We start from the raw sequence: 20576 nt of genomic DNA on the forward strand, positions 1-20576 counted from the left end.
AAACAATTTTAGTAAACACATTGAAATATTGTGACAGAGAGTTCTAATTTTGATGAAAAAGTTATGAAGAATTAGCCAAGATAAGTTTCATCTGCCCATAGATACTGTGGTGTCATCGCCAGACACCACACTTGCTAGATGGTAGCCTTTAAATCGGCCGCGGTCCGCTAGTATATGTTGGACCCGCGTGTCACCACTGTCAGTGATTGCAGACCGAGCGCCGCCACATGGCAGGTCTAGAGAGACGTCCTAGCACTCGCCCCAGTTGTACAGCCGACTTTGCTAGCGATTCTACACTGACAAATACGCTCTCATTTGCCGAGACGATAGTTAGCATAGCCTTCAGCTACGTCATTTGCTACGACCTAGCAAGGCTCCATTACCAGTTTATATTGAGATTGTAATTATGTACCATCAAGAGCGATGTTCTCCAATTATGGATTAAAGTTAAGTATTCCAGAAGCTATGTACTATTTTTGGCTACTATAATTCTTTGTCATTTTCCAGACCTCACGCCAGCCTGCGTGAGCTTAAACGCGTGCCTTTCGGTTTCCTCCAAACTCCGTGAATTGGCTCCTGCCAATTCACAACATTGGCATCGAGCTAAATCGCGTTTGTACCAATTGATACCCTGATTTACTTGTGTCATGGCTTCATCACAGTCTCCAGATGTACTGTCCGAATTTTATCGCTTACAGAAACAGCAGACGCAGGCCTTATTGGATGCCATTGGACAGCTTGTCCAGGGTCAACGTGCACTGCAAAACGATGCGGCAGCCACCGCTTCACCGCTACCGCAGCCACAACACACAGTTGCACCACCTTTTCGTCCTTTTGATGCGGGGCACTGGAAAGCTGGACGGAGTGGTCACGCCAATTTGGATTCCATCTCGCCGCCTACAGAATTCAAGGTAATGAGCGGCAGCCTTATCTCCTTTCCTTCGTAGGGGTCCAAAGTACTGTGTGATAGTGAAATTGTTTCCCCGACGCGACGTAGCAACTCTGTCCTACGAAGAAATTTTGTCTGCATTAGATGCATATTTCAAAGAATCAGTCAATGTGGTTGCAAAAAGGTATACGTATTTCGTACAAAACGTACGGCAGGTCAGACCAATAGGGAGTGGGTTGCAACCTTGCAAGGCCTTACTAGGGATTGTGCTTTTGAGTGTGAATGTGGACTCCCTTATTCAGATACTATGGTGCGTGATGCGATTGCACAGTACGTTTCTGATGTTCGTATCAAGGAACAGATTTTGAAACTAGTCAATCCCTCCCTTCAACAAGTGATGGACATATTTGATCGGCAGGATACACTTGACTTTGCTCAGGAATCATTTGAAACTTCGCCACCTGTGTGTCACGTTAACCGGCCCGCCGGGCGAGCTGCACGGAACAGTAAACAGCCCTCGCGCCCGTCCGCGCAGCTGCTGCCATGCTCTCCACTACGTGTGCAGCGCAAGCAAGCAAATGCAGTGCTAAAATCATGCCCGCGGTGTGCTACTAGACATTCGCGTGAGAACTGCCCGTCACGCCAGGCTATTTGCTTTTTCTGTAATAAAGAAGGACATGTTCAAAGTGTTTGCCAGAAAAAGCTCAGATCGGACACTTACAACCATTCCAGGCCCTTTGCTTCACGCCGGAATCGAACCCAGAATACTCGGGCTCGTGACCCTTCGCCCATGGAAATTCATGTAGTTCATGCCACTCCGCCCAGTGCTACTCTCTCTAATAGTGACTGTGTTCGTCCCACAAAAAGTGTGCGTCGACGTCGACGGAAATCCCGTCAAGTCGCAAGGGATTCTGTAGCAGTGTCAGTTCACGTTGCACGAGACAGTTGCTCTTGTCGTCAACAGGACAATAAACTTTTTGCTGATTGGACTTCAACAGCAAAGTGATCCCGTTCCAGCTCGATACCGGAGCTGCAGTTTCACTACTCAATCACGACACGTACAAACAGCTGGGCAAACCTCCGTTGCGTGCTGCCAATGTTAATCTAACTACATATTCAGGTCACGGGCTCCCTGTGTTAGGACAGTGCAGCCTTCTTGCAACATACAAGGGACAAACAAAACTTGTGTCTTTTTATGTCCTTCGTTCTTCTTCTGCTGCGAACTTGTTTGGTTTAGATTTATTTCAGTTGTTTAACTTGTCTATAGTCAATCAGGTCCTATCAGTGAACCAGACTGTGCCTTCAGCCAGTGTTTCTCGTCTATGTGAAGAGTTTGCAGACATTTTTGCACCGGGCCTTGGTTGTGCTAAGAACTATAAAGCACATTTGGAATTGAAAGTACACGCGCAACCGACATTTTTCAGAGCGCGCAATGTTCCCCACGCATTGCGTGATGAGGTCACAAGAACATTAAATGATTTAGAATCACAAGGTGTAATTGAACGTGTGCAGGCTTCTCTCTGGGCTTCACCCTTAGTAATTTTGCAAAAACCTTCCGGACAATTGAGACTTTGTGTGGACTTCAAGGCAACACTGAATCCACAACTAGTGACTGCAACTTTTCCTTTACCCCGCCCGGAAGATCTTTTTGACAAACTGTGCCCGGGTAAATATTTTTCGAAGTTGGACCTAGCAGATGCGTACTTGCAAATACCGGTGGACGAAGAATCCCAGCGCGTATTGGTGGTTAACACGCATCTTGGTTTGTATCCATTCGAACGACTGCCATTCGGGTGTGCAACCGCCCCTGCATTGTTTCAGTGATATTTACAAACTGTCTGTGCGTCGGTCCCTACTGCAGCAAACTATCTGGACGATACTGTGATTTCCGGAAAGACGGAAGAAGAACATTTAGCCAACCTCCGAACATTATTTCAGGTCTTGCGACAAAATGGTCTTCGCTTGCGGAAGGACAAATGTGTGTTTTTTGCTCGTGATTTGCCATATCTGGGCCATGTACTCAATGCCCAAGGCATACATCCCAGTCCAGAGCACCTCCGTGCCATACAAGACTTGCCTTCGCCGCAGAATTTGAAGCAGCTACAGAGTGTGCTGGGAAACATCAATTACTATAACAGATATGTGCGCCACGCCTCTTCCATTTCAGCTCCGCTTCATCGCTTATGCCGTAAAGGTGTTCCGTTCATCTGGACGACGGAATGCGAACGCGCCTTTCGCTAGTTCAAATCGGCGTTGCTTTCCAATACTTGCCTTCCGCCATTCAATCCCCAAAAACCCCTTTTGGTGATGGTGGATGCATCGGATTTCGGGATCGGTGCTGTGCTTGCGCACGAAGATGGTTCGCACGATCGCCCTATTGCCTTTGCGTCCAAATTGCTCTCGTCTGCACAAAGAAATTATTCACAGATCGAGAAAGAAGCTTCGGCTCTCGTATTTGGTGTTACAAAGTTTCATGATTTCTTGTATGGTCGTCACTTTACCATCATCACAGACCACAAACCTTTGACATCATTTTTTCATCTGAACAAGCCTGTACCTCCACGTACAGCGCAGAAATTCATTCGCTGGTCTATTTTCCTCTCGCAGTTCCGCTATGATATCTTGTATCGGTCCACTGCTAAGCACGGAAATGCCGATGCGTTGTCCCGTTTGCCTGTTGCTGAGGATAGAGCATTCGATTCTTCTGAACTTGCTTGCATGTTCATTGATGCGGAAACCAATGACGTGGTCGAATCATTTCCAATTGATTTTCGTCGTATAGCTACAGCCACAGCTGCTGACAGCCACAGCTGCTGTCCTTGCTACCATTCTGCATTTTGTTGCTACGTAATGGTCCTTGTCAAAGTCAAAGTTCGCCAATTTTTTGCTCACAAGGAGAGACTTTTTGTGTGACGTGGTGTTTTGCTGTTGCGTTCTGATAATGATCAGTCCAGGGTCGTGGTCCCACGTTCGTTACAGTCCTCTATCTTAAAGCTTCTCCACCAAGGACATTGGGGTATAGTGAGAACGAAACAACTTGCTCGTCAGCACTGTACTTGGTTCGGAATCGATTACGAATATGTGCTCTTCTTGCATGGCGTGTGCCGAACAACAATCCGAACCACCGCGGAAATTCTTTGCATGGCCAAAAGCCACTTCCCCTTCACAACGCTTACACATCGATTTTGCTGGTCCCTTCTGGAATGCTCGATGGTTGGTTCTGGTCAATTTATTCAGTAATTTTCCTTTTGTTGTCCGGATGTCTTCCACGATGTCTTCTGCCACCATTCAAGCGTTGTCCGCTATCTTTTGCATTGAAGGTCTACCACAGACTATAGTTTTCGACAATGGCCCACAATTCGTGTCCGCAGAATTTCAGTCCTTCTGCAAGGCCAATGGTATTCAACATCTGACGTCCGCACCGTTTTCGCCACAGTCAAATGGTGCCGCTAAACATTTGGTCAGGACTTTCAAGTCACAGATGTTGAAATTGAAACAGTCGCATTCTCGGGAGGACGCATTATTGCTCTTTTTGTCCTCGTATCGCTCTCAGCCCCGCGATAGTCGCTCGCCGGCTGAGTTGCTTCATGGTCGCCCTCATCGCACCTTGATGTCTTTGCTACATCCGCCGCATCAGGTTCCTGTGCAGTGACAGACACCTGCTTTTGTCCCAGGTGATGTTGTATACTTTCGCAACTATCGAGGTTCACGGCGTTGGGTCGCGGGGCGCATTCTTCGCTGCCTCGGCCGCGCTATGTATCTGGTTTTGGGGGCCTCTGGTGAGGTGCGTCGGCATCTCAATCAGCTGCGCCTCTGTCGTCGCCTAGGTTTTGCCGCTCCCCGTCTGCTTTCAGCGACGGAGCTGTCCGGTCAGTGCCCTGTGGACCCATCTACTGGCTCACCTCATCCCCAGGTGTTCCCGACACTGCCTTCCATTTTGCCCCATGGCGACGCGCCGCCGCCGCCGCCTGTTCTCCCGCCAGTGACGCCCGCAGTGGACGCGTCGCTGCAACCGCCGGGCGCCTCCCTGGGTCACGCGCCACCGATCGCTTCCCGTGACCAGTTGTCCTCCGCCATGGAACTCTTGCCCGCTCCGGACCATCTGTCGTCCTTGCCCGTCGGATGCTCCGACCCGATGGAGGTCAACCCTTTGGCCCCTCCTGTCTCTCTAAGGGTTCATACACCGCATGTTGGCGTGCACCCTGGACTAGGTTTTCAGGCGTTTCCTAGCTCCCCTTGGACCGAATGGCAGGGTGCGGGTGGCACAGCCTCGCCTGTTGTTAGGCTCCCCACCTCGTCGCATACGTCAACATGGGGTCCTCTCCACCGCGGGCGGAAGCCTTATACCACAACCGTTCGCCGATTTGCGGGGGAGGAATGTGGTGTCACCGCCAGACACCACACTTGCTAGGTGGTAGCCTTTAAATCGGCCGCATTCCGCTAATATACGTCGGACCCGCGTGTCGCCACTGTCAGTGATTGCAGACCGAGCGCCGCCACACGGCAGGTCTAGAGAGACGTCCTAGCACTCGCCCCAGTTGTACAGCTGACTTTGCTAGTGATGCTACACTGACAAATACGCTCTCATTTGCCAAGACGATAGTTAGCATAGCCTTCAGCTACGTCATTTGCTACGACCTAGCAAGGCGCCATTACCAGTTTATATTGAGATTGTAATTATGTACCATCAAGAGCGATGTTCTCCAATTATGGAGTAAAGTTAAGTATTCCAGAAGCTATGTACTATTTTTGGCTACTATAATTCCTTGTCATTTTCCAGACCTCACGCCAGCCTGCGTGAGCTTAAACGCGTGCCTTTCGGTTTCCTCCAAACTCCGTGAATTGGCTCCTGCCAATTCACAACAGATACCATTAGAGAATATCATGAAGCTTCCATAGTGTGAGTGCATAGATTAGCGAAATGCACAATAGTGCAGAGGAGCATCTTACTAAGAGTTACAGGTGCATACCTGTACTTCTATGGAAGCTCTTCTCATAATATTAGGAGTATGTCCCCTAGCCCTAGTAATCAGAAAGAAGGAAGCACAATACTAGTTATGAATATTTACAGGTACTAGGGCAAAAAGCAAATACCAAGCTAGAAGACACCTCATGCATAACACAAGAATTGTAAAAGGACCATTACACAGGAAATACAAGATGGCATGTCTATGAGATCTTTCTCAGTGTGTGGGAAAGGCTCATACGAAGTATATTCTATCACTGAGAGGTAGATTCATTTTCTTACAGGGTGTGGATCTTACATGACATATCTGAACAGAATACAACATCAACTAAATGGTAACTGCGACTGTGGGTAAATTGCAAAACCAGACCATATTATTAAACAATGTGTTCACTTCAGGGATGTCACCCAATGAGAAAGAGGGGGAATAGAGGATGAAACAGTACACATCAGAATAAAGGAAGAAGCAGGATGGCATAAATTAAACAAAATAGAGGAGGAGGAGATATCCAGGGTGAGCTGAATATTTATATTGAGATACAAGAGAGAAATACACTGGTTCAAAATAAAGAAGTAACTATAAGTGAAGATGGCAGTATAGATATGTATCAATCAGCATGTGGCAGGGTGATAGCATTGTGGAGTGTGGGGAATTACTTCTGCAGAGTGTGGGACAGTTGCCTGCAACATACTGGTGTACGACTATAAAACCATTGTGGAGTGTGGGGAATTACTTCTGCAGAGTGTGGGACAGTTGCCTGCAACATACTGGTGTACGACTATAAAACCAACAAACTGACACTTGGCATTTTGTCCTACAGAAGGAACTTCAGAGCCAGTGGTTATATAGTACTGACAGTGGTATAAAATTTTTGTATGTTCATCCTTCTGCCTGGAGGTCTGAGGGACTTCGGTCATTCATTACTGTAAGAATATGAAACACCTACAGCTGTCCTTATGATGTCATTTATTGTGCAGCGACCAGTTTCGGCACTTCAGCGCACCATCTTCAGGCCTTAATTGATGCTGAAGGGTTATTATGATCCAAATATACAATGCATCAGTGACCAACAATTGGTTTCTGCAGATTACCTGTAACTGTGATGTCATCTCTCCAACCATTACCTGACAGTATTCTATGTGTTGCACATTTCCTTACTTACATAGGATACAGAGATATGAGATTAGTTGGTTTCTACACAAATACATTTTTCTTTAAAAAATGAAAGGGCTGCACCAGAATAAGGACATGTGCACAATTCAGTTATTATATTACATAGCTGTATGTCCATAAATATATTTTCTTGTATTAAAAAAAATATGAATGTGCTGGAGCATTTGATAAAAAAGAACAGTAATGGTTATTTGCTCTTCCTTTTATTTACATACATAACCATTTTATCTTTTATTTGCTGCAACACATTCCTATTTAAAAAAAATAAAAATAAAAAAAAATATAATAACTGAATTGTGTACATTTCTACATTCTGGCGCAGCCCACTCAATTTTTTTTTTAAAGAAAAACATATTCAATTGTGGAAACATTTAATCTTTTATCTTCGTATGCAATGTAAAGAAGCATATCTGTAACATGTAGAACATCTTTGAACTGACACTGTAAGCATAATGTACAGTGGAGAGAATGTACAGTAGGGAACTGTGTGGAGACTTTTTACAATTCCACCTCCCCTGTAAGTTCAATCTACAGTTAGAAATTCATGTTTTTTAACCTCAATGGTGCCACATAGGAATGCAGTCTTTCTTGGCAAATTTTGATCATGAAGTCTTCTCTTCTTCTCCTTCTCAGTTACATCAAGGCACCGTTCTGTGATGTTCTCAAAAGTACCTTTCTAAATAAACAATTTTTATCATTAGCAAAAGATGAAACACAGCATACACTGCCCACTGGTTTGCTAGTGAGAAAAGATGTCTGTACTCTTCACCAACACCAGCTATGTAAATAAACAATTCTCCAACTGAAGATGATGATGTGAGCCATTGAAATGCGTAGTGGCCAAATAAACAAGTTACTGATGCAGTGGACTGTTTCTTTTTATTCATCAACACTAGTGGCATTCATAATGTCTTCCTTTATGGATGAAATATTCACATAGTTAGTGTATTAATAAATTTAGTTACTAACTTGCATTATCTTAGTAATTAATGAATTAGCTGAAAATTGTTATCTCTTTCTAATAGTTGCTAAATGAAATTATAGAGTAATAGTTTTATATTCAGTAAAAAGTTGTTTTTGTTGCTGTGGTCTTTAGTCTGAAGACTGGCTTTATGAAGTTCTCCATGCTGTTCAATCCTGTGTGAGATTTTTCATCTCTGAATAACTACTGAAACCTCATACTTCTATTTCAAAATCCTATATCCTCTGCTAGACTACACTGTTTATGGTCCATATTTCCTCCTTTCAAGACACTGTCCATTCTGTTCAACTGCTCTTCCAAGACCTTTGATGTCTCTGACAAAATTACAATGTCATCGGCAAATGGTTGGGTCTTTATTCCTTCTCCATGAATTTTAACACCTCCTCCAAATTTTTCTTTGGTTTTCATCATTGTTTGCTCAATGTACAGATTAAATAACATCTGGGATGTGCTACAACCCTGTCCCATTCCCTTCTCAACCACTGCTTCTCTTTTATGCCCCTAACTCTGGTTTCTGTACAAGTTGTAAATATCTTTTTTGCTTCCTGTATTTACTACTGCTACCTTAAGAATTTCAAAGAGAGTATTCCAGTCATCCAGTGGCCTTGTTTTGACTTAAATATTTCAGTTCTCTTTCAGTTCTTCTTTCAGATCATATCCCCTCTCTCATTTTCGTCTATGTCCTCTTTCCTCTCCATAATAATGCCTTCAAGTTAATTTCCCTGTACAGACCCTGTATATATTCTGTCCACCTTTCAGCTTTAACATCTTTGCTTAGTACTGGCTTCCCATCTCAGCTTTTGATATTACTACTGCTGCTCCTCTTTTCTCCAAAGACCTCTTCAGTTTTCCTATATGCAGTCTCTGTATTTCCCCTAGTGAAATATGCTTCTAAATCTTTACATTTGTCCTCTAACCATTCCTTTTTAGCCATTTTTCACTCTCTGTCAATCTCATCTTTTAGATGTTTGTATTCTCTTTCACCTGCTTTATTTGTTGGCATTTTTATATTTTCAACTTTCAATAAATAAATTCAATGTGTCCTGCAGTATCCATGGATTAACAAAAGTTATGGCCTGTTTTATGCAGTTTATGCTACAAAGCATTATTAATTTATTCATTTATAGATAGTTCACATACAGGCCAACCAGCTAGAAACAAAGCTGATTAAATAAAAAGTTACAATCTGATTTAGTCTCTGCATGTGACAGGCCTTTATGTAAACTAACTATAAATAGATAAATAAAATAATATAAAACTTATTAGCATAAATCACATCATTGCTGTAACAATTAGGCAATATTTCCATAAATGAGAACCATATCCAGTTTTTCAACTGTCTTATACATTGCAAAAGTCTGAACTGATTCATGAGCACAGAGCACAGACTGATGGGCTTCAAATATAGCTACCATACCCGAGTCACATGTCTGATTACATTCTGTACAGGAGGACAGACATTTGTGTGACCTCTTCTCAAGACAGCAGGTGAGTGGCTTGTGGCGCTCTTATATTTTACTATGTTCCACACATGTTTTGGCTACAGTGTCCTCTTTGAAGGCTCTTTCCAGTGTCACAGGAAAAGTATACACTTCCATAAAGCAGATAAAAGGGAAAGTTAATGTCATAATTCAGCAGCTATAAGGATTAAAAATTATTTGTTATGTCAGAAAATACCACATTGTCAACTAGAAATTAGAGAAAACTGCATCTTCAAATATTTATTCATTCTACATATATTTAGGTGGCCTGCTAAGCTGTGTAACCCTGTCCAGATGGCTGATATGTGGTATCTGAAATCAGTTTAAAGTTATGTAAGTGCTTAGCAAGAAACAGCTTTTAAAAACAGGAGATGGGTAGTGTAAGAGGAGGACAAGTATCTTATTTCTGAGTAGTGTTTTATGTAAAAAAAAAGTAAAAATAATGCTGTCATTAATTTGGAAGTTTTGTTTTGATGCCATAGTGCTTTACCATCTTGATGCGACTGGAGGTGGTAAACCATGTCTTCCTCAGACCTTACAGCTGACTTACAGCTAATTGTAGGGGGACCTACAGTTTAATTTGGACAAAAACTTCAGACATTTCCTGCAGTGGTGACTTCTGCCTGTTAATATGTAACATCTCACATTCTACAACTCTGAAGCCTCTCTTTTATGAAGAGATTTACTAAGTGTTATGCGTGAATGAATGCAGGTGCAAACACAGAGAAGAGAAATGCAATCGGAGACAATAATGCGGGGATGAAATGCCGAGGAATATGTGCAAAGAGCAGTGTTTAGCATGAAAATAGGTAAGCTGGAAAATGTGCATGAAAAGAAATAAAGGTAAGTTTAATATTGAAGCACAAAATAATGTTAAACTACATCAAGTGCCAAACCTCTTCTTTATATTCTTTATGAACACAGATACCATAAGTGAGCCACTTGGATGAGTGAGACCCATATAATGTAAATGTCAAAAGAGACAATATTATGAAAAGGACAGTTGCAACTCACTGTATAGCAGAGATGCGTCTGAGTCACAGACAGGCACAACAAAAAGACAGTGAAACAAAGCTTTTGGCCAAACAGGTCTTCATCAGAATTGGACAAAACACACACACACACAAATGCAGCACACACACACACACACACACACACACACACACACATACACACACACACACACACACACACACACACAACCTTAGTCTCTGGCTGCCAAATATCAAAAGAAGAAATATGAACTATCTATCATGACTGACAGAAAACGAATTACACATTAGTAAGCAACAAGCAGCCATTGTTTACTGGCACATGTTTGTCTTCTTTTTACTCTTAACTGTTTTCTTAAATTGTGACATGTTTCATCAGAATCTACTAGCTCTGTGACAGTGGATGAGCAGTTTACAACAGTGCAGTCTTGCACTCTGCTGGAAAACTATGTGTAAAGGGTTTGATATGAAAGAGCTGACACTGAGGCCACAAATTTGACAACTTACGAAATATGTTCAGTTAGTAATAGTTACATTCAATATGATCAAAACAGCATCCATTTGAATTCACATAATCTTCAATATGTCCCTGCTTAAAAAATATCTTAACATCATTTTCCATGATGCTATGTAGGATCTCCACTGTTTTTCCCAGAAAAAGTCTGTACAGAACTGCTGGTCCACTGCCACTGAGTTGACCATTAATAATGAAATGAGTCACAGCATGAGCACACAGTTCAATGTTAAAAAAAAACATTCATCCATTAATATGCTGTGTAAAATTTTTTTTTTTTTTATAAGAAATATATTCAGTAGACATTTATTCTTAGTTTCCTTCCACATTAATCACCAGTAAAACTGGTGCACATGAATAGGAACACTGCCTATGTTGATTAAAATTATCAAAGTGGTTATAAAATTTACAGATTGCATATAGATTTGGACATGGAAAGCAGTAATTAATAGTATAATACTACAAAGTAACACTTCATATGAAGACACATTAGTCTCTTGCCATGTTTCATTAAATTCAGAAGTTAAAGGATTACAGTGTCAAATTATTTACTGACATATAAAAGAATTATTAGCAACTGCCATAGTAACACTAATTTTCAATAAAAAAATTACTTAATATTGCTTTGTACACATGTGATCATTCTATAAGCACAAAATAAAAATTAAATAGTCACAAGATATTATCTACTGACCTGTGCATGCTTTGATACCCAGTGCCTAAGCACATTAAGCACACGCATGGTGGCAGCAGTCGACATGACAGACTCTTTCCTGCGATTACGTTCACGGACGCTGCCAGAGGCTGACCTTAGACTGGCATCACCCACACTACAGCGGCCTCTTATACTGCCAGGTCCTCCATCACTGCCTTTGATTACCAATGGTGGTGAGGCGTGATCCCTGGGGTTACTTGAAGCTGAAGTTGCAATGGCAAATGCAGCTGCTGCTGTTGAAGTACTGCTCCTAGCAAAAGATGCTATACTTCTAAGTACATTTAATTGAAACCTATGTTCAGCAACAAGAATGGGAGTGTACAGATCTAAAGAACAGTGATAAAAGTACAATTCCTTTCTACATTGTTTCATGAATTTTAAAAAAACCGCTGTGAAACAGAAATAGTTAAAAACTGTGTTACTATAAGCTGCATAATACTTTCATAACAATGTGGTCCAATGTGAAGAAGATAAATTCCAAGGTCACCTCAGTAAAATACATTCCATGTTCACATAAGCAAGCACTGTATGTTCTGTAGAATCATTATTTCTCCTGTTATTTTCTTGATCCTGAAATGCTACTATTAAGTAGAAACACGTAAAATAAAGAAAATACAACCACTCACCTATAGTTGACTGATACATGGCACATAAAATACACAACAGAAAACACTGTTTCCAGTATCTTTCAACCTCTTGCTCTTTCCATAGTAGACGCACACACATTCACACTTAAACCACATAGATGGACAAAGGAATCTGTGTGTACATTTAGGAGTCTGTGTAGCTGTGTGTGAATGTGTGTATTTCTACAAGAGAAAGAGCTGGAGGTTGAAAGATAGTGCAAAGACTGTTCTATGTTGTGTGTTTCTATGTACTGAACATCAATGAACTAACTTTCCTTTGTTTTATGTATTATTCCATCCAGAGATTTCCATTGTTGTTATAATTGTTAAGCAAAACTAACCACTGAGTGCAGTTATTTTACAATAATTGAGAATACCATCAATACTGCAATTTTGGTATTTATTTCCTAAAATTGAATAAAATTATGATGATAGGATGACAGATAAACTATGTTAAAGGACACCACTATTTAATTTTGGAATGTGCATACACTCAAGGAGATGCATATATTTTGGTGTAGAGTTAATGATATTGTTTGAGGTAGTATCATAGGGCAGTGTTGGGAATATGTGTTGATGAGGAAAAGGAAATTGTAAATGTTGAAACAATAAAAATGGACTACATAATATAATAATTAAAAATAGGGGAGGAGTGGAGGGAGCTGCAGGAAAAGATGAAATAAATACAGAAATAATCAAATATGCAGGAAATTCTTTTCATCTAAAAGTTATTCGAAATAGATCATGGGCATTACTGCATGAAAGTGGCTATGCATCAGGTCTCATAAGGGCAATCAAAAGTTTAAAACTTGAAACAGAAAAATTAATAAATACAGAAGAGAAAGGACACATGAGATTAAAATCAATCAAGAAGTGACATGAGGGGTGTTCTCTTTCTCCTACTCTTGTTGAAATTGCTGTTGACAATGACCTTAAAAATTTACAATCACATAATTATCCAGGAATTAAATTACATAAAAAACATTCATCTAAGTGCATTAATATATGGTTATGATAAACAAATTATTCAAGAAAGGGAAGATGACCTCCACTTGGCAGTACACTGACTCAGACAGATATTCTGATCCAAGCTACCCGAGCTGGCAGTCATGTGTGCTGGAGGTGTGCTTGCTTGTGTGCGTGAGAGTGTCTTTTAATTATGCCTGTCTGCAAGTTAATGGGCCTTCTTTATGGTAAGAAGCGATCTATCCTTTCCTACATTGTTAAAATTTCTTTGTGTAAGGTGAAAGTTATGGCCTTACTCAATTTAGTCAAAAATAGTAATTAATAATGAAGTCACGTTTTAAACATCTGGACAGTGGCACAAGTTATGATTGTGGGGACATTCATCCTTGAGTGACCATACATCTCTGGCATCAGTGGTGTAGAAGTTCTTGGGACAGCGTAATGTGACTTAAGTGTGAGCTGGACAATGCAGCTGACTACACACTCTGTACTAGTGCTCTATTTAATAAACAGTATTCTCATGATGCAGGTGTGTTGTATCTATCAGTGGCATATAACTGCCATAATATCTCACTTCCTATGCTGGTGACTCTATGTCAACCACAAAAATGTGCCAATTCATCTCCAAACATGATCATGCTAACTACGCAGTGACACCGCAACCATCATACGCCACATCACCAGGCACGACATCTACATCAATGGATGCCACTCACAGCAATGCAATCAAGGATCAGTGTGGACAATGTGTGAATCCAACTGCGAAAACTGAGTGTGTGGATAATCCATTTTTGTAACATAGCCAACAGCGGCATGACACCTCATCAACAATGGTGGCCTACAATGAACCTATTAATCGTCTTAAATCCAATGAATCCCACATGCTCCTTCGAGTGCCTTCTAGATTATAATCATCTGTGCAATGCCGTGTTCACATCACCCATGCCTTCCATGCCACACAATGTATTTCAACATTCACAATTTGCCATGCAACACTCAACTATGCATGAACAATCAGCAGCTATCTTTCCTCACACACTTAAGGACATAATGTAATGACCAGTAAATTGACATGTTCAGCTAGTACTCAGCTTGTGGTTCATAATCATTAGCTGCATTTTTCAGAGAACCAGCATTTTCAATGGCCAATCGAACCTGGTGGGCCACTCGGAATTAATTTACGATACCATCAAGTCACCTCCAGCAGAGAGTAGATATGAGACGGCCATAGTGCTGTTGTTATAGAGACAATCCCACATGCTAGAACAGCAGCTTCAAGAGGTCATGTACAAGATCAAACTGTGTGATAGTACACCATCATATCTCTGGCACCAGACCTCAGCTTCTCCAGCATTTATATCAGACTCCACACTGTTAAGCCCTGTGGCTGTGAAGCTAGTAATAGACCTACACTTTGCCATGATCAAGAATGAGACAGGGTCTGTTGGATAGTGCTTGGCTATGGTTGACAGAATGTTCATTGTCATTTACTATAGGCAAAAACTAACACCACCCCAAGATTTGACTTGGCAGTGCACGTGGCAGACCACACCCCTGGTGCTGAACCGATTCATACAGAAAATTATTACAAATGCATGATCTGTAAAAATAACATTATAGATCTGGTCATCCCCAACAGAACAGACATAAAAGGCCATGATCATGGCAGATCACAGCACTCCTTGCCAATTGCACAGCTGTGCACATTAGCACACATGGCAACACCATCACACATCCCACACTGGCTCCAGATGCTGCTTGCTGCTGGTATCATACACAGATCAACAATGATGCACGAAATGCTAGGATCCCTGCTGGTACCCAGACTCCAGGCAGTAGGCACTCTGGCTTGCAACACCTCACCGAGTCACCTCCAACCCACTATGATGTCTAACACACACACACACACACACACACACACACACACACACACACACACACCTCAACTGTTGCTCATGAATGTCTCTTCATCTTGGACAAAGCATCAAACCAATATCTATTAATCACCATGGGCTCTGATGTTAGCACACTTCCATGCTCCTCCACTCTGATTTTTGAACCTACAGCACTCTCACATTCCAGGCTGCCAGTGACGAACATTAGTCTATATGGCACCCTTGCACTCACAATTAACCTGTCAGATACAGACCAGTGTCCTGGACCTTCCTGGTTACTGACATGGTAGAACCAGTTTTCAGAATCTACAATATACATCACTGGCTGTTTGCCATATACCCTATAGTCCATGCTCATTTGCCACATCATGGACGAATGAGTGCAAGCTGTCTCCACCTCTTCCACACCTCTACAACTACTGCCCTACGTGCTTTCCCTTAGTAGCACCATCGACAACATTCGCTGTGAATGTGCCAAACTTTCAGAGGACATTATTCACACACACACACACACACACACACACACCAATGTCATACTGCTTGCAACATGTAGATTCAATCACTATGTACAGAAAATGATGAGATTCGATGTTGCATCACTGCTGTGGCCCTAGAGGCAGCACATGAGCAGCTCCACATAGCAGACCTGCCACCCTGAGGTAGTAAATAGCAGTGCCCAGTGTCAGTTAACAGTGCTCCTGACCCAACCACCTCATGTCTATGTGCAGAGGCTTGTGCTGTTCATGATGGATCTATGCATTGTATAACAACAGACAGACGCCTAGTTCAAAATAAACCACAACAGTTAGCCCCAACAGATCTACAACTTGCCAAAGCCACAGTTAGTGAAAGCCTGCAAGCAGGAATTGTTCACCCTTCAGATAGTTCCTGGGCCTCCAGAATCATGCATGTTCCCAACAAAGATGGCTCTACCAGATTGTGTAGTGATTACAGAGTCCTTACTTCCTGTACAGTGCACAACAGGTATCCCATTCCCAACATACAGGACTTTACGCATGTCCTTGTCGGCATTACAATTTTTAGCATGATTGATTGCAAGCATGCATAACTATAAATACTAATACACCTCAACAAAATCCAAAGGATTGTCATTATAACTCCAATCAGACTGTTTGTATGCCATACGAGCTTAAAAATGCTGTGCAGACTTGTCAATGGTTCATTGATGATCTCCTGTTCTGCTTGCTCTTCTGCTCCATGTACCTCGATGACATACTCATCTTCTTTTGTTCCTAGGACAAGCACACATGGCACGTAAAATGAGCTCTGGCCATACTGCAGGAGGGCGGGATGGTCATTAACTAGGTGAAATCACACCTTTGGCAGGTGAAAATTACATTCCTCAGGCACTCTCTTAACACTACTGGCATCAAACTGACAACTGAATGTGCGCTACTGGTACAAGGCCTTCCTCACCACAAAACATACTGTGACTTAACTACAATTCCTCAGGATTCTCAACTTTCACTACCAACATGTCCCACAGGCACCTGAGTTTCAGATCCCTAAAGGCAGCTGAGTTGCAGATCCCCTAACAAATCCCTTGAAAGACAAAGGGAAAAAGAAATTACCTTCAACTCAGGAATGAGAAAAGTGTGTTTGCATGCTAAAAATTGCCTGGCTTAAGAGCAGTTATGTTTGCATGCAACAGACACGAATGACACCACAACTGGAGCAGTTCTTAACAGATTGTTAATGGTGTGCCACAATCAGTTCAATTTTCCTCCAAGAAACCCTCAGTCATGATATTGAAATGGTCAGTATTTGACTGCGATCTCTGCTGGGCATTATTTCAATGAAGACATCAAAGGTCACCATGTAACAACATTTACAGACCATAAGCTCTAGGCCGATGCCATTCAGAATGTGTCCACAGATGCCAGCCCCCTGACATTTCCATCACATCAATGTTATTTAGCAATACACAACTAACATCTGACATATGCAATGAACCGAGAGTACCATTGCCAATTATTTCTCATGTCTTTCTACAATCTCCATACAATTACAAAGTCTTGGCCCAACAGTAAACAAATGATCAAAATATCCACGGGTGTACTGCCGGTCTACAGTGTCCAACGGGCACAATATTTCGGCGATCATACATGTCGCCATCATCAGGTGAACTGATGGACTGAGCTCCTGTGAATGTGCCGGCACGGAGATCCGTACACTATGGCTGCTCAGGGGGAACTGGGTTCGGTCGCGGTGGCGGCCGATTTAAATACCCTCCGCCCGCGGCGCGCTCACTCCGCCGTCCGCGCCCCACGTCACGGTCGCGCGGTGGAACAGATTGCGACGGCGTCTGGGATGACGTCGGTGTGATGGCTCTGTCTGCCATGGTCGTCACAACTATACATTTGCTCGATTTACTCTTGATTAACCCAATCACTGGTTCCCAAGCCTTGCTAAGATTATAGCCACAGTCACGGTTTATGAGGTCATCATTGGTGCGAATTTCGATGGCCTCCTAACAACGCTGTCCCAGTATCTCAACGTCTGTACCAGAATCCTCGTGCGTTCATACAAGGGCTAGACTACCTGTGTACAAAATTGTTAGCAGTTTTGATGTGACACCGAACCAAGTCTCCAACAAGAACTTCTTACTGGTCCAGTTACTTTTGCTGGTTGTAAGATTAATTTTTCTTGCACTACCAATGAAGTTGCAACTGGCACGGATGGCGGAGTGAGCGCGCCGCGGACGGGGGGTATTTAAATCAGCTGCCGCCGCGACCGAACCCAGTTCCCCTTGAGCAGCCATAGTGTACGGATCTCTGTGCCGGCACATTCACAGGAGCTCAGTCCGTCAGTTCACCTGATGATGGCAACATGTATGATCGCCGAAATATTGTGCCCGTTGGACACTGTAGACCGGCAGTACACCCGTGGATATTTTGACTATCAAATACACCGAGAGAAACTCAAGAATCAGTAAACAAAACATCCCACCATCACTCAACCACTTGCTGATGGGAATACAAGCCTTCAGTTTTAACAACATGCTTTGCTTTTGACATTACTGTGTGATGTCTCTCTGGGAAAACCATAGGCACTGGTTTCCTCAGCATGCTACATGAAGTATTTGACAGACTTCACAACCTGAACCTTCCTTGTGCCAGGATAATGTCATTGCTGGTTACAGACCATTTTGTGTGACCTAATGCCAAACGTAACTGTTGGCATTGAGCACGATCCTGTTTACCCTGCCAACAAGGCACAATTGGGTGTCACGCTCGATCTATATTGGGCAACTTTCCCAGCCCAACAGCACATTTCAAACACATTCACTTTGACATCATCAGGCCACTGCTCAAGTTCAAAGGATTTTGTTACATTCTCTCTGCCACTGACAGAATGACTCACTGGGTGGAGCACTATTACGGCGGACCCCATTGCATGGACTTTTATCAAACTATGGATTGTGCACTTTGGGATATGTAACTGTATTATGAACAACCAGGGCAGACAGATAAAGTCAGCCCTTTTCAGTGCTCAGTGCCTCTATGGGATCATCCATATGTGCACTGCTGCTTACCATCCACAAAGCAACAGCCTGGTGGAGAGATGGCATAGAATGATGAAAGCGGCACTTGTGTGCCATGGCAGCTTGGCAGCTCACGGACCAATATGCTTCCACAAGTCCTATTAGGCTCATGAACTGTATACACAAACAACCTCCAGGCTTCACTTGACAAAGCGGTGTATGGAGAACTCCTTCCACTCCCTGCAGATTATAACCTGCATGCGACTAACATTGGCAAATTCAGTATTCAACAATTGGTATAACACATGAAAAAATCACAAACACCTTATTTGAGACACTACAAAATGTTCAAACGTGGAACTCATGCCTTTGGCATTTTGATTAACAAGGAACTTACCACTGTCTCCCTTAACAGCCTCAAACCGGTGTGGATACTGCAAGACAGACACCCTAGAAGATAACAATGAAGCTCACCTTGACAACCACAACATTGACACATGCAATGCCACGTGTCAGGAGCTCACCCCCTACCATGTATACAGCAACTGTCACGCCTACTTCTTCCTCTAAGAGAAATGACCCAATCCTGCTTTGTGAAAGTATCAACCACAAGATGATCAGTTATGCACACTCCCCTACCATCCATGAGAAATGGTTTAGTTGGGTCCTCTGCAAACATAACACACAGCCCAGCCAGTCACGCACAGCCATGGCACCACAAACACCAATGCTGCCTGGTACTCCTGCACCTATCGATGCAGACTAGCCACCACACTCCACAGTGCTCCGCACTTCTGATCAGGGGCTGTGTAGGGACATTTGTCCTAGGGCAACCAAAAATCTTTGGCAGAAGCGGGGTGGATACTCTTTGGAACAGTGCAACCTGACTTCAGCACAAGCTGGACAACTCGATTGACTAGATGCCCTGTACTAGTGCTCAATTTAATAAGTAGTACTCTCATTATCCAGGTGTGTCATCTCTACTGTTGGCTTATCACTTCCATAGAATCCCCTTCCTACATTATTATGGTAGTGACACAAATGAAAAACTGCAGAAATTTCAAGCAATATGCAGAACAATAAACTGAACACTTAACTCCAAAATACAAAACCCAAAAGACACAAAATTATTTATAAAATTGTGGTGATACTACTACTGTTGTAAGGCAATAACAACTGGATCTGTAAAAAGAAAGATTTCAGCAAAATTCAAGCAGTGGAAATAAGGTTCTTGAGAAGAATACAGAGCAGCACAAGAGCACACCCTATAAAGAATGAAGTTGTTTGAAATAAATATCCTAAATATGTTTTTAACAAGGAAATAACTGAATACAGAGAGAAGTTGAAACAATGGATGAACAGAATGGGAAGTGAAAGATAAGCCAAGAAAGATCCTGAACTACAACACAAAAAGAAAGAAAGACTGAGATCGACCAAGGAAATATGGAAATAAATTTTGTGCAGATGGAACACGCAGATGTAAAATCCATGAATGTAAGACAATGATGATGGTGTGGAAGACAAAATGACCAACTCACTGAGAAACTTGTCCCATATCCAGATTCGTCGTCACCCATGCTAGAAGCAGCAACACAAATTATTTCACGTGACTCTTTACAGTCTCCCAATGGATTCACTTGATATATTCCTCCCAGGACTGCCATTGGATCATGTTTTGTGAACAGCACAATATTTCCTCAAGGCAACTGTTCAACTTTGTCAGTTTGTTGCTGTTGGCAAGTAGTAACTGCAAGTGTCCACATTGCAATGGTCAGTAAGGAGTCGTATGAATGTTGTGCACACGTGATTGAGTTGCTTGCACATGGATGATGGTAGCACCTTCAGAGCCTTCTGTGCATGTGCCAGGTGAT

The 20576-nt window shown here is 42.4% G+C and overlaps 1 protein-coding gene across 1 annotated transcript in view; it reads right to left on the reverse strand.

The window, feature by feature from the left end:
- Positions 1–20576, reverse strand: part of LOC126095334 (ras-specific guanine nucleotide-releasing factor 2-like) — a 1914760-nt gene that overhangs the window by 296932 nt on the left and 1597252 nt on the right. The window contains exons 21-22 of the mRNA XM_049910139.1: positions 11866–11963; positions 11693–11802 (exon numbers count right to left, since the gene is read on the reverse strand). Coding sequence (XP_049766096.1) covers positions 11693–11802; positions 11866–11963 — 208 coding nt within the window. The remainder of the gene's footprint in view (positions 1–11692; positions 11803–11865; positions 11964–20576) is intronic.

This window comes from Schistocerca cancellata, chromosome 8 (genome assembly GCF_023864275.1).
Source record: "Schistocerca cancellata isolate TAMUIC-IGC-003103 chromosome 8, iqSchCanc2.1, whole genome shotgun sequence".
Taxonomy (NCBI): Eukaryota; Metazoa; Arthropoda; class Insecta; order Orthoptera; family Acrididae; genus Schistocerca; species Schistocerca cancellata.